This window comes from Symphalangus syndactylus, chromosome 19 (assembly GCF_028878055.3).
Source record: "Symphalangus syndactylus isolate Jambi chromosome 19, NHGRI_mSymSyn1-v2.1_pri, whole genome shotgun sequence".
Classification (NCBI taxonomy): domain Eukaryota; kingdom Metazoa; phylum Chordata; class Mammalia; order Primates; family Hylobatidae; genus Symphalangus; species Symphalangus syndactylus.
Window position 1 is genome coordinate 76,540,184 of NC_072434.2, and position 14,101 is coordinate 76,554,284.

General features: G+C 41.5%; 1 protein-coding gene across 4 annotated transcripts in view; it reads left to right on the plus strand.

The window, feature by feature from the left end:
* The window catches only part of DISC1 (DISC1 scaffold protein), a 431,012-nt gene extending 425,694 nt beyond the window's left edge, over positions 1–5,318 (plus strand). For all 4 annotated transcript variants that reach the window (XM_055234477.2, XM_055234476.2, XM_055234478.2 and 1 more), the window contains one exon: positions 747–5,318. In XM_055234477.2, coding sequence (XP_055090452.1) covers positions 747–886 — 140 coding nt within the window. In that variant the 3' untranslated portion in view covers positions 887–5,318. The remainder of the gene's footprint in view (positions 1–746) is intronic.
* The last annotated feature ends 8,783 nt before the right edge of the window (positions 5,319–14,101 follow it).

Consider the following 14,101-nt stretch of genomic DNA (forward strand, 5'->3'; position numbering starts at 1 on the left):
CCATGTGAGAAATAACTTTATAGGTTAGAAAACTAAGAGCCCAACAGCTTAAGGAAAAAAAAAGAACCAAGCAACCAACCCAGAAAAAGCAAGCTCTCTTTGCCCTTTGATGGACTCTATCTAGTCTTGAGTGCCCTTCCTAGTCCCTGGGAATATACTAACAGATAACAGCAGGTTAGAGCCTGAAGGGGTTTCAAAGTCATCATTTCAAGAGAAAACTGAGGCCTTAACTGGTTTGCATAGGGTGACAAGGCTGGTTAATGGTGAACAGAGACCATGTTAGTAACTGAGTCTGGTCCAGTATGCCTCTCCCTACTTATGGCAACCCCAAATCCTGTATTTCTTGATTTTAAGCATTCTACCCTTTCCACTGTCAAGAGTATTTGCATCTGACAGTTGCCCCACCCCAACTTGGGGCTTAGCCGGAGTTATGGTCACGCCAACCGCATATCATTGAGCATCTGAGTTGGCCATCTGTCTCGGCTAAGAGCTGACTCTTCCATTTCCTTTTTAAGACCTGACTTGAGAGAGTCAATACCTCAGGCATTGCAAAAATTGCGGTCATTCGTAAAAGAAAAAGTGTAAAATTTATATTAATATTTAATTCATACAATTGGAAAGAACTTGAAACTGCAATTAGGTGGCAGTGCCCATCTGCTTCCAGCAGGCTCACACGCTCTTCGATCCCTCGGAGGCCCCAGAGGGCTGCCATCACCTTCGAATGTGCTCCTTAACAACGTGCCCACAGTCTCTCAAGAGGGAGCTCCAGATGGTGAAGGAAACTCTGCAGGCCATGATCCTGCAGCTCCAGCCAGCAAAGGAGGCGGGGGAAAGAGAAGCTGCAGCTTCCTGCATGACAGCTGGTGTCCGGGAAGCACAAGCCTGAGGAGTGACGGGATGGGGGAGGGAGGTGGGCCACCATGTTTGGACCTGGGGGGGTGCTCTCCCCTCTCCCTGCATAACTAAGGTGCCTGAATCAATTACGGAGATACAGAGGCTTGAGGTCTTTCAGTGGAAAGGTGGTTCATGTTCATTCTCATGAGTCTGAAACTGAGGAGTCTGCAAATTGGAATATGGAGAGAGAGACTGATTTGCTGAATTTCCTTCTAAATGTCACTCAAAAATTTCTTTTCCATGTCATTCTTGGGAATGTCTTGCACAGGATTTGAGAATAGTTTCATCTCAGCCCCCATTAGAGAGAAGTTGGGGTGAATTCTGGAAAAATTCTTTTTCCTGCGCCATTTGCCTTCTGCTGCAACTAAAATATTTCCTGATTCAAGATTCTATAAAAAGGAAACCAAGCATAAGACTCTGTCATCATACCTGTTACACATTCCTACAGGTGCACGATCTAAGAGAGCTAATTAACCTCAGAGTCTGGAGTTAACAGCTTTTCACCTTACTTCTCCTGTGATCTAATATTATCTTAGAAAAATTAATATGCAATTTCCAAAAGATATTTTGGTAAGACAACAGCCTCTCAGTGATATGCCACCTTTCAATTTTCCTTTTGTGGCAATGATTGCCATCTGAAGAAAGGATCCCTGAGAGTCTCTGTTTCATGAGGACATTCTGAAATTTACCCACAATGAGGCTGTGGATGGATCAGGGGACCTGTATAAAATGTTTGAGCCTATTCCATTTTCCCGTGGAACCTGTTTCACTCAATGCCAGGCAGTGCAGCATTTAGGAAAGCAGTGCAGTACTCAGTAAGGCAGTACTCAGTAAGGCAGTGCAGTACTCAGTAACAATACAGTACTCAGGCAGTGCAGTACTCAGGCAGTGCAGTACTCAGTAAGGCAGTGCAATATTCAGTAACAGTGTAGTACTCAGTAACACAGTGAAGTACTCAGTAATACAGTACAGTATTCAGTAAGGCACTGAAGTACTCAGTAATACAATACAGTACTCAGTTAGGCAGTGCAGTACTCAGGGAGTGCAGTACTCAGTAAGGCAGTGCAGTACTCAGGAATGCAGCACAGTACTTAGTAAGGCAGTGCAATACTCAGTAACAGTGCAGTACTCAGTAATACAGTACAGTACTCAGTAAGGTAGTGCAGTACTCAATAAGACAGTGCAATACTCAGTAACACAATGCAGTACTCAGTAACACAGTGCAGTACTCAGTAATACAGTATAGTACTCAGGCAGTGCAGTACTCAGTAAGGCAGTGCAATACTCAGTAACACAATGCAGTACTCAGTAACACAGTGCAGTACTCGGTAATACAGTATAGTACTCAGCAAGGCAGTACAGTACTCAGTAAGGCAGTGCAATACTCAGTAACACAGTGCAGTGCTCAATAAGGCAGTGCAGTGCTCAGTAAGGCAATGGAGTGCTCAGTAACACAGTGTAGTACTCAGTAGGACAGCACAGTACTCAGTAACATGGGGCAGTTAGTACTCAGTACTATAAGTACTGAGTACTTATATAGGCAATGTAGTACTCAGTTAATCAGTGCAGTACTCAGTAATGCAACGGTATTTCAGGCTCCTGCTGGGCTGCTTCTTTGGCCCAGCTGGGACTCCTATTGAGACGGCTGCAAAACAGGCTGATTTCAGTTAGGCAGCACTTCCCAAAGTGCACTGAGGAAGGTGGCCCCAAGAGATGCTCTCTAAACAAAGGAGTGCCCTCTCCGGTCAGGTACCTTTGGTAAATACACCATACCATAATATCTACTTGGAGAACCACAATGCACATTAGAATATTAGTCTGAGAGAGAACTTATAGTAAGGAAACTCACTTGATTTTATCTAACCTCAAACTTCCCAAGTTTAACGGATCGTGAATTTTTTTCATGTAACTCCTATTCATATCCCATAGATCTAGTATTGTACAGCACTGCATTCTCTGAGGAAGTCCCAGTCCAAATGCTGATTTACATCACTTTGGAAACCACACTCACACTTTTGCAGTGTTGAGCTTAATAACTACCTGCCACAGATTGGTAAATTTAATCCAGTGGTGGTTCTGTTTGTGCTTCTGTTCTCATTTATGTGTTTAGGGATAGTGATGTTCCTGCCTTCACTAGGATCCATGGATATGAGACCATTTTTGGCATTTCCTGAAGTCACACTGGCATTTCCAGAAGGCATCTGGTGCTTTGCTCAGCCTTCCATGCTGTGCAGCACTTCTGTCCTCAGTCAAGGAGATGGCCCTGCTTAAGCCAGCAATTGGCTGGGGGCCAGGAAACAAAGCAAAAACACAATATGTGAATGTGCTGATTGTGTTCCCTATGGCTTTATCTCAAGCAAAATACACTCTACATATTTTAATAATAAGTATAATTAGCTTGTTCCTGGACTTCATTTTTCAATGACGAACCAAATTCCTGAATTATTTATAATCGTGTCTAAAGAAAATTATGAACTGGTCACATGGCACTTGGAATCCTTGAATTAATCCCAGTGAAGCAAAACGAGAAGAGTCAGGATTGGCCACATTGCCAATAACAAATTCCTACTTCAACATATGTCTTTTTAAAAAGCCTCCCAGACACAAGACATCTTAACCATCACTAGCCCAAGTGTTTTGTATTACTCAGACACCATCATGAAATAATTCTGAGGTCATAATGTATTTGAAAATTCTGCAAGTTAATAACTGCCTTGAATTATTTGAACCCCAAATAAGGGTTCTTTGGTACCTCTAGTAGATAGTGTGTTCATTTCCCTGCTGCAAATTTTGAAGTATTTGGGCAAGTGAGTAATGTTTTAACCACGTGCTGTAACTCATTGTCGTCTTTGCTTGGTCTTAGAGTGTCATTCAGAAAGTCTGCTAAGGGCCAGAGTGCTTCTTCTGGCTACACAACCTTCTCAGGACAACCCCACTGTCTTAAGCCACTTTGACCCTGGGAGACACAGGACTGTGTATCCTCAATCATACTATACAGCAGTTTTTGTCAGGGGAACATAAAAATATCCAAGAGAGGTTAGGGCTTAGATTTAAAATTATCGAAACAACAACAGTGGAAATTTATGTTGGAGATAGCCAAGACCACAAGCAAAAGCACATACTGAAAATGATGAGTTAGAATCTGATTTGACTGGGATGTGGTGTGAGAATATAAGTGTGATATTATACTGTCTGCCTTGCTGGAATGCTGGCTTTCAAATGGTCACCCATCTTTCTTTCACTGGCCTGAGTTAGGACATGCTGTCTATCAGTAATAGTCCCAGTTCCATCCAACTTTCTGAAATTTCATTTTTTTTTTTTTTGAGATGGAGTCTCACTCTGTCACCCAAGTTGGAGTGCAGTGGCCCCGCAATCTCGGCTCACTGCAAACTCCACCTCCCAGGTTCAAGCTATTCTACTGCCTTAACCTCCCAAGTTGCTGGGATTACAGGCATTTGCCACCAGGCCCAGCTGATTTTTGTATTTTTAGTAGAGACAGAGTTTCACCATGTTGGCCAGGAGGGTCTCAAACTCCTGACCTCAGGCAATCCACCCCCACCTTGGCCTCCCAAAGTGCTGAGATTATAGGCGTGAGCCACTGCACCCAGACAACTTTCTGAAATTTCAAAACTGAATTGATCCTTCTCCAAATTAGTATGTAATATTGGAAACTTGTCTTTCCCTGCAGTAAGGCTGGTTTCCCCACCCCAGAAACATGTAAGGGTTGGTACCATGCTAAGCCTTTACAGTCATATCCTATAATCCCCAAATCAACCTTATAAGGAAGGTGTTTGTAGATGATGCAACTGAGCCTTAAGAGGACTGATTCCCTTTTTCTAAGGCACAGAGCTGGTAAAATGTGAAGTAATAGTGAACCTAACAGTCAGAGACAGGCAGCATGCTCTTAACTAGTGCTCTTCCTAAAGTTCCTTTGATGTCCTTTTGAGATTTTGAGCCATGGAACTTATTTGTTCACCTGGTTAAGAACTCATGGCCACTGTGGAAATCTTGGCTGGGGAGTCAAAGAAACTGAGCCTGGGGCAAACGAGGCTTTCCACACTGCCAGGGAGGCCTCACTGTGAAGTCTAGGCTCAGACAGGCTTCAACAAACCTATTCACCCCACCATCATCCTAACCTAACCATTTCCCAGTCATCCTAGGAACAACCACTCACAGCCTGACACTGGGCTGACTTTCTTGAAGACCCTCATCCAATTGGTGTTTTTCAGAAGTGTTCCAGTTTTATGAATTCTGTGTTGTGGAGAAAAGCAACCATGCATTTACTGGTCAATGCCTTCTTGTATATGTAATTCAATACTTTTATTTTTAATATCCTCACCTTATCTAATCTTTGAATTTTGTCATATAATTTATTGCTTCATTAAGGTTACTTTTTGTTATACAGAATAAAAGCTGATATCCAAGCCATGGTGCACCTTGATGGTTTTTTGTCCTTTGAAGTATGGATGATAGAAAAATGTATCAGGTTTATTCATCTCATCTTTCTGTTACAAGATGATTAATTGTACAGTTACTTACATCACACAAAACATTTATAATAAAGCCGTGCTTTAGAATTGCACGTGTTTACTTTCAGATATCAGCAAATCAGAAAATCATGAAATATTCTATTCCCAGACTCTTAGATTAAGGAAATTGAAAATAACATTACCACTAAGATTTGGGAACAAGACAAAGATACCCATAATACCACTGAAAACATTTTACTGGAGATACTGGCTAATTTAGTTAGGCAAGAAAAATATAGAAGAGTTACAATTTCGAAAAGAAAAAATAAAGCTTTCATATTCACAGATGATGTTATTGTAAGCTTGAAAACCTAAGAGAATCAGTAGAAAAACTTTTACACGATTAACACAATGAAAATCAACACAACCAAAATCAACAGGCTTCATATCTGCAGACAATAATTGGAAGATCAAGTATAAGACCCCATTTTCAGTAGCAACATAAAACAAGAGAAAATGGCTAAGAATATATTTATATAAGAAATGCATAAGCCTTAGATGAAGAAAATTTTAAGATAAAGGACATGAGAGAAGAATTGAATACATGGAAAGACACATTAAGCTTTTGGATAGGAAGGCATCATACATTAAAAAATTTCCATCAGTCGATTTATAAATATTTCCTGATCCCAAATGGGACAATAGATGTCTAGTTAGCCCCCATATGCATTCTCCCGTTCATCCTTTTAGCTGTTCTGTGTCTAGACACTTAAACTGCAGAGGTACATGTGTGCAGAATTGCAGGTGTGCATTTGTAGCATTGTTTGTAAGGACAAAAATGAGAAACAACTGACATTTTCATTTGCATCAGTTGGAGACTGGTTAAATAAATTATTGTACATTCACACTATGGAATGCTTTACAGTTGCTAAAAAAATCTTTGTGTACATATGTGCTTGTCTCCGCAGAGCTATCACTGGAAAGGGATCCAGGCGACTTAGTGGAAAAAAAATGGGAAGGAGGCTTACTTTTCTGCTCTATACTATTCTTTTAAACATTTGGTACCATGTGCATATATTTACCTATTCAAAAATAAAATCATTTCTTTAAGAAAAAAATCATAATTAATGAGCCTGAGAGTAGACCCTCAAGTAGGGCAGGGCACACAGGCTGTTGAATGGTTGCCCAGGTCTCTTTGTGGCTCATGCAGGATTCATCTGCTATTTATTTACCTACTGTGTGCCCAGCACTGTGCTAGGGTATGCACCTGATATTGGTGATAAAAAGGCAAGTATGACCTATGACATAATGTGATCAGATGATTTTAAGTTGAGAAGGAAATTGATATGATTAGGCTTTGTGTCCCCACCCAAATCTTATCTTGAATTATAATCCTCATAACCCCCATAATCTCCGTATGTCAAGGGAAAGACCAGGTGGAGGTAATTGATTCACCAGGGCAGTTTCCCCAATACTGTTCTCATGATAGTGAGTGAGTTCTGATAACATTTGATGGTTTTATAAAGGGCTCTTCCCCCTTCACTCAGCACTTCTCCTTCCTGCCGCCTTTTGAAGAAGGTGGCTTGCTTCCCCTTTGCCTTCCGCCATGATTGTAAGTTTCCTGAGGCCTCCCAAGCCATGCTGAACTGGGAGTCAATTAAAACTCTTTCCTTTATAAATTACCCAGTCTCAGGCAGTTCTTTATGGCAGTATGAAAATGGACTAATACAGAAATGAATGATTATCACTGAAACTTTTATCACTTTAAAGGCAAGAGATTGATTTTGTTCTGACCATTTTCTTGAACAACTATGTCTGGGGGTGTAGTACTGAAAATTCAGCACTCTCTGGAACCCATATTCCCTCCCTTCTGGGTTATGGAATAACATCAAGTCTCCTTCCTTTGAGCCCTGGATCAAAGAGATCTGAGAGGTGATGGATTGTGTGGGCAGAATGGAGACTTGGGAAACGGAGTCACATTCTGCCCTTCATTGTCCCTCAGGAACTACTTATGCACTCATCATTTTATCCAGTTTTAGGTGTGCTTTTAAATGTATGTATCACATACACTTTTCCACTGTGGGAAAGACACAACCACAAACACCAGCATGAAGAACAGCCCAGTTGACCTCCTTCATCTTTACAATAGGACAAAACAGCTTCTTGAGTCCATTGGAAACAAAGCCTTTACTACAGAGATGAGACCTTTTCCCATTGTCTATTTATTTATTTACTTAAGAAACATTGAACTCCTACTGTAAGAATTGCCCTTCCTATAGATGAATGAATTCAAGCTACAGAGGTTAAAGGCTTAGTGAAAATTATCCATCAAGCAATGAAAATTTTGAGTGTTGACTCCAGGGACTCTTGGTTTTAAATCCATGCAATAAATCATTAAACTACACACAAACAGACACACACGCAGCAGTTTAATTTATGTTGAGCAACAGATTTTTAAAAATTATTTCTTATTTGATTTTTATTTGTGATAAGAAAACATAAAATAATCATTTTTAAAGATTCATGCATAGCTCACTATTCTCACTTTTCCAGCCCTTGTTCGTACAAAACTATATTTTCAACAAACTGTAGCCAGCACATTTTTATTCTTCTTTTGTGTTTAATATTATGGTATTTTCCATTTTGCTATATAATCATTATAATCATTGTTTTATTGCTGCATAATATTCTATCAAATTGATCTACCATAACTTAGCTATTCCCACATTATTGGACATTAAATCCTTCCGATATTTTGTTGTTACAGGTAATGCTGCTATGATAACTTCATGTGTGTAGCTTTTCCTTTCCTTTAAATTATGTCCTGTGAAGAGATTCCTAGGAGTGAAACTACTAAAAGATAAGAAGAGTGGTATAGTTGAGACGAAATTAGCATTAGGAACAGAATTGAAGACAATGACCACCCCAGCAAGGGCCCATTCCTTTGCAGGGAGAATTCTCAACCAGATATTGACTGGTTTAATTGATTTCGTCGCGATCCTGCTCATCATGAATATAGCCACAGTAACCACATCAGGTGAGTCACTGTTGGACAATTCTTAACATTTACGATGAGCAATGTCAATCCTACAGCTATATCTTATTGATCTCCTTCGATACTGCTGTTGTTGGTCTGTGGTCCTCCTATTTTGTCTACAGATAAAAAGTGTAGAGTCATGGAAGGATCCAGGATTTAAAGACTAGAGGTCTGGACTGAAGTTGTCTTCTACTTAGCATTTGTATGATTTTAAGCTGATCATTACCTTGTTGATGCTGCAAAATGAAGCCTCCCTTTCAGGGTTGTGGAAAAACTCTAAAGAGTCAATACATGTGAAAATCTTTTTTTTTTTTTAAAAAGCAACATATACATACATACTTCAAAAATTTTTAAAAATTTCTGCTATATGGAGTAAACAGAACCAATCTGAAGCGGGATGCAACCCAGTCAAGCGAGAACACTGTACTCAACCTAAAAAAGTGACTCTCAAGAGGTGCCTGGTAATTCAGGTAGATTTCTTAATATAAAAAGGAGTATTTTCAATTTCTGGTTCTGTAGACCCACCTTCCCCAATCTTCCCGATGGTCCCAGACACTTGGGAGAACTTGAATGCTTGAGATGCAAAGTGCTTTGGGTAACTTCTATTTAATCTGCTCAGCTCAGCAAAGCTGAGGGTAAATACTCAAAAACACTGTCTAGAGCAACCTCCCCAATTTGGGGAATTGTACACCAGCCAGAGCTTGTTTGGGATGGCCTTAGCCACAGTCCTCCTTCCACTGCCTGACCCCTGCCTGTTTCACATCCTCCGCCCCTAAGCAATGTGGCAAAGCAGATTCCAGTCCCTCGTGAATTCCCCAAAGGTGCATTTCAATATGAACCCCCTTGATTTGCCATTCTCTTTTGCCTCTACCTAACTTTAATGACTTTTCCCTAATTTTTACCAATATTTTCCACTTGGGGCTTTTATTATTTAGATGTCTTTTTCTTACCTCATGTATTTGCATTTCTTTTGTAGAAGAGAAGGGGAGAATGGCAGTTCCTGATTACTTGAGAACTTCAGGGTGAGTTCATAGTGCTTCTAAAACACCCTCTTCATTTACTAACCCTTAAGAGCAAGGCTGAGGCACAGGCATTGATTTCTGCGTTCTGTGAAGGGCTTCTGCTCCTAGCAGGACAACATCATCTGTAACAACTACAAAGCCAGGAGCACCAGGAATGCACACTTAGCTCTGCGTTCGTCCCAGCCTTCAGTAAATAAAAACCCCATGCCACCGTCCTTCTTTGCCTGGATGGAAGCAGCAGATGCTTTGTGCTGGCCCAGAGAATTCCTTTCTTCATAAATAGAATGAATAAGAACACTTGACAGAGGAACACAAGGAGAACTGGAAGGAAGTTGATAATACTCGCTTTGGGAAAAATGCTTGTTGAGGTAGGAGGAAGATGTTTTAAAAAATGAAAATGGCAATAAATCAATGCACTCTTACAAAATATGGGAGGAGAGAATGAGAAAATAACAATGAGGCCAGAGGGAGGCAAATGACATGTTGCAACCCGTGAGAAAAAAAAAAAAATTAACAAGGTCTTTATGTAATGGCATGTACCACACAATGCACAGAAAACCATCTCTGATTTATTAGTTTCGCATGAGGGAAGTTGAGAAATGCAGAAGGCATGCGTTAAAGGGTTGTCTTGCTAGGCAGGGTTTTGACTTTTAAGGACAAGCGTAGAAAGGCATCTCTTCCTGGCTTGAGTAGCTGGCAGTTACCAGGGAGATGCTTGCCTTAAGATTTGACCTGAGTAAAGGCATCTGGATATTTTGTGCCTAGGAAGATCTGAGTCCTTCCTGATAATGAGGGAGCTGCGAGGGAGATTCTCAGCTAGTCTGCAAAGTCACGGTGAACTTGTTTAAGTGTTCCAATGCACTCCTTATGTCCCACAAGCAGGCAGGAGGCTCTGGGGCAAGGCAGTGTCAGGGTCTTAGGCCTGGTCCTTGTCCTCAGAGTCAGCCCTATGCCAGGTATCCAGTACAAAGTTCCAAAGGCAGGCAGGGCACCCCTTCCTTCCGTAAGGTTTCAACCTTAGTAAAATCTCAGCCCAAATTTTAGGTTTGGGAGGAAAAAAAATCTGCCCTAAGAATTAATAGCCTTCTCTCAGAAAGGCTTGGGGTCAAATTTACTGACTCTGTGGTCCAGAAACCCCCAAGTTAAGAGATACATGTGAAAAATGGCCCTGGCAAGGGAAAGATTGATCTCAAGCAAGTATCACTGGGGGAGATTAATTCGAGCAGCCACATGGGGAATTAAAAACTGATTCAGTGGGGGAGGGTAGGGACCAACATTAAATCATTTAGGTGCTCTCCCCAGCCCCACCCTCTCCCTACTCCCCCTTTCCCTCTCTTGTTAAATCTCTTCCTTGTAGAACCATTATTCATTCATGATGGTCATGGGAAATCTTCTTAGCCACTAAGAAGATTGCTATAATCGCTCTCAACCTGCCTACACCCTATTTTTCATTTTGTTTTGCTATCAAGAAAATATGACTCACTCTTCCTTGATATTTTTTCTCAATCATAATGAGATCCCTCTCTCCTGTAGAGGAAGGAAAGGATTTTCTTGAATTACTGAAAGACTTTCCAAATCAGGAAAAACATTAACAAAGGCAGTCAGAATGAAAGCTTTCTTCCCCAGACATTGCCTGAGGCAGACACGTCATGCCCCCATGTCAGCCACACAAAGTTATTGGGGTAAAATGTATGGTTTGGTTTTGAAACATGACAGAAAGCTGGACAGAACTGTCATGATGGGCATTTTCCACATGCCCATGACAAGAGGGTTATATGCACGGACAGAAGGGCTGAAAGATTCATTATTGTCTATACCACTACCACAGAACTATGAAACTTGACTATGGAGACATCTGTGGTATTTCACAAGGACCCAGTACTCTCAGGCATGACTGCACCATTGGACGCTTGTATCACATACTCACTCCATAGCCTCCATGGTATGGTTTCTGTTCCCACCACTTCATTAAAATTCTTTTCACACATGATCTGCCAAATCCAACAGCATTTTATCTGCCCTCATTCCATTCTACATTTTAGTAGAAATGTGCAGTGTGGAAACAAATCTCTTCCTGTTGAACATCCTTTCTCTCTTGGGTTCTGTGACACTCCATTCCCAATAGTCTTATCCTACATCCATCTTTCTGCATGATTACTCTTTCTTGTGCTTAAAAGATGGATACTCCAAGTCTCTGTCCTAGATCTCTTCTCTCATGGGCAATTTAATCTGCTTTAACAAGTTTTACAACATCTCCATAGTGATTATTCCCAAAGATATAATATTCATTGACAATATTGATTGGACACTCACCACCTGTTATGTACTAGATTGAACCCAAAATTCAAAGTTGTGTATGGTTCAGTACCCTCTAATCATTCTCCAGTTATGCCCTCTTTTCTGAGCTTTGATTCTGCTGGACATTTCCATCACCACTGTTACTGAACTGAACAACCTGGGGCAGCAAAGTCAAACACTGACATTGGGATTTGCAGGGAGACAACATGAGGCATTTATTGCAGAGCATCAGGTGAGGAGAATCAGACAGCTCATGCTTAAGACTCCAACTCCCAGACGGCTTATGAATAAGAGTTGTTTGTTCGTTTGTTTGTTTTTTGACAGAGTTTTGCTCTTGTTTCCCAGGCTGGAGTTCAGTGCCGCGATCTCGGCTCACTGCAACCTCCACTTCCCAGGTTCAAGTGATTCTCCTGCCTCAGCCTCCTAAGTAGCTGGGATTACAGGCACCCACCACCACACCTGGCTAATTTTTGTATTTTTAGCAGAGATGGGGTTTCACCATGTTCGCCAGGCTGGTCTCGAACTCCTGACCTCATGATCCACCTGCCTTGGCCTCCCAAAGTGCTGGGATTACAGACGTGAGCCACCGCACCAGGCCATGAATAAGGATTTTTAAGAACAGGGAGGCAGAGATTGCGGGCAAAGTTGTAAATCAATATATGGAGGGTATACATTGGTTTGACCTAAAAAGCAAGGATACCTTAGAGTGGGGATCCACAGGCTATAGGTGGATTTAATGATTTTATGAATTGTAATTGGTTAAGGAAGAAAAGCTTTGTTTAAAAATCTGGGGTCAGTAGGAAGATGCGTTAGGTCTGGCTCCTGGGTGTAACCTCCTCCAGGCCCCTCAGGAAGAACCCAGTTTCCCTCATCTGAAGTCTCTGTGCCAGCAGGCTGCATCCTTCATGTGGTGGGGGTCCAGGTTTCTGAAAAACAACTCGAGGACATGTTAAGATGCTATCTTTAGTTTCTGTAGGGAACCAAATATTTTGTGACTAACTTTCTTGGCAATTGTTTTAAGCTACTACTACCTTCTTATTTCTCAGGTTGCTCGCTTACTTCTCAAGGATAAGGTGCCTTGCATTTCCCATGAAGGAACTCAAGATTTTCCTTTACTTCCAAGCTTGGTGGGGCATGCCCAGCAGGCCCCTAAGAGGAGTCCCTGTTCCATCTCACTGCCTCATAGACATCTCAAACACATTATGTCTAAAACCAACCTCATTTTTGTTCTTTTTCCTCACAATCTGCCTACCCATTCATCTGTTCCTTGCTTCGGTTCTCAGCATTTCCGTTTTCCAGGAGATACTAACTGGAAGCCTCTCGATTACCTTTTGTTTCTTCTTCCTCATCTCATATTCAATCAGTCAAGTCCTAGTGCTTTTAGCAGTTGAAGTTTTTATCTCTCATTCTGTCTACTCTGTAGTTCAGATTCTTATCTTCTCTTACTTGAGCAATCACAGTAAGTTTCTAAATGGTTTCCCTGTCTCTAAATTTCTGTTCATCTAAATTCATGGTCAAAGTTATCTTTCTAAACCAATGATCAGATCAGGCTCAAAAACCTCCAGTGATTTTTCTATTGCCTAAAGAATAATTGTTTTATTAGAGAACAATTATTACCTGTCATCAAACTATACTTTCAGATTCATCTTGAATACCTCCTTTCTGTTTTTGTTTGTTTGTTTTTTGAGACAGAGTCTCGCTCTGTCGCCTAGGCTGGAGTGCAGTGGCCCCATCTTGGCTCACTGCAACCTCTGCCTCCCTGGTTCAAGTGATTCTCCTGCCTCAGCCTCCTGAGTAGCTGGGACTACAGGTGCATGCCACCACGCCCAGCTAATTTTTTTGTATTTTTAGTAGAGACTGGGTTTCACCATGTTAGCCAGGATGGCCTTGATCTCCTGACCTCGTTATCCACCTGCCTCAGCCTTCCAAAGTGCTGGGATTACAGGCGTGAGTCATTGCACCAGGCCGAATACCTCCTTTCAATTGCTCAGGATGACTCTGCATTCCTAACTTTCCATCTGTTTTCACATGGACCTTTGTTCATAGCTGTGCTGTTAGCCTTGAATCTTGGTCTTTACCCATATAAATTACGCTCATTTGTTAAGAGTGTGTGGGAAAACAGTCAAGTATGAGCCCTAGGTGTTTGGCCTGAGGAAGTGGGCAAATGGCAAAACTATTGGCTGAGACAGAGAAGGTTTTAGCAAAGAGAAGATACTTGTGCAGAGGTTGCGGGGGGCAGGTGGGAGTGAGGGGGAGTATCTGTAGTTTGGCCATGTTGAGTGTGAGACGTTGATTAGACATGCAAGCAGAGATGCTGAGTAGGCAGTATGAGTTTAAATTGAATTGCGGCTGGGCGTGGTGGCTCATGCCTATAACCCCAG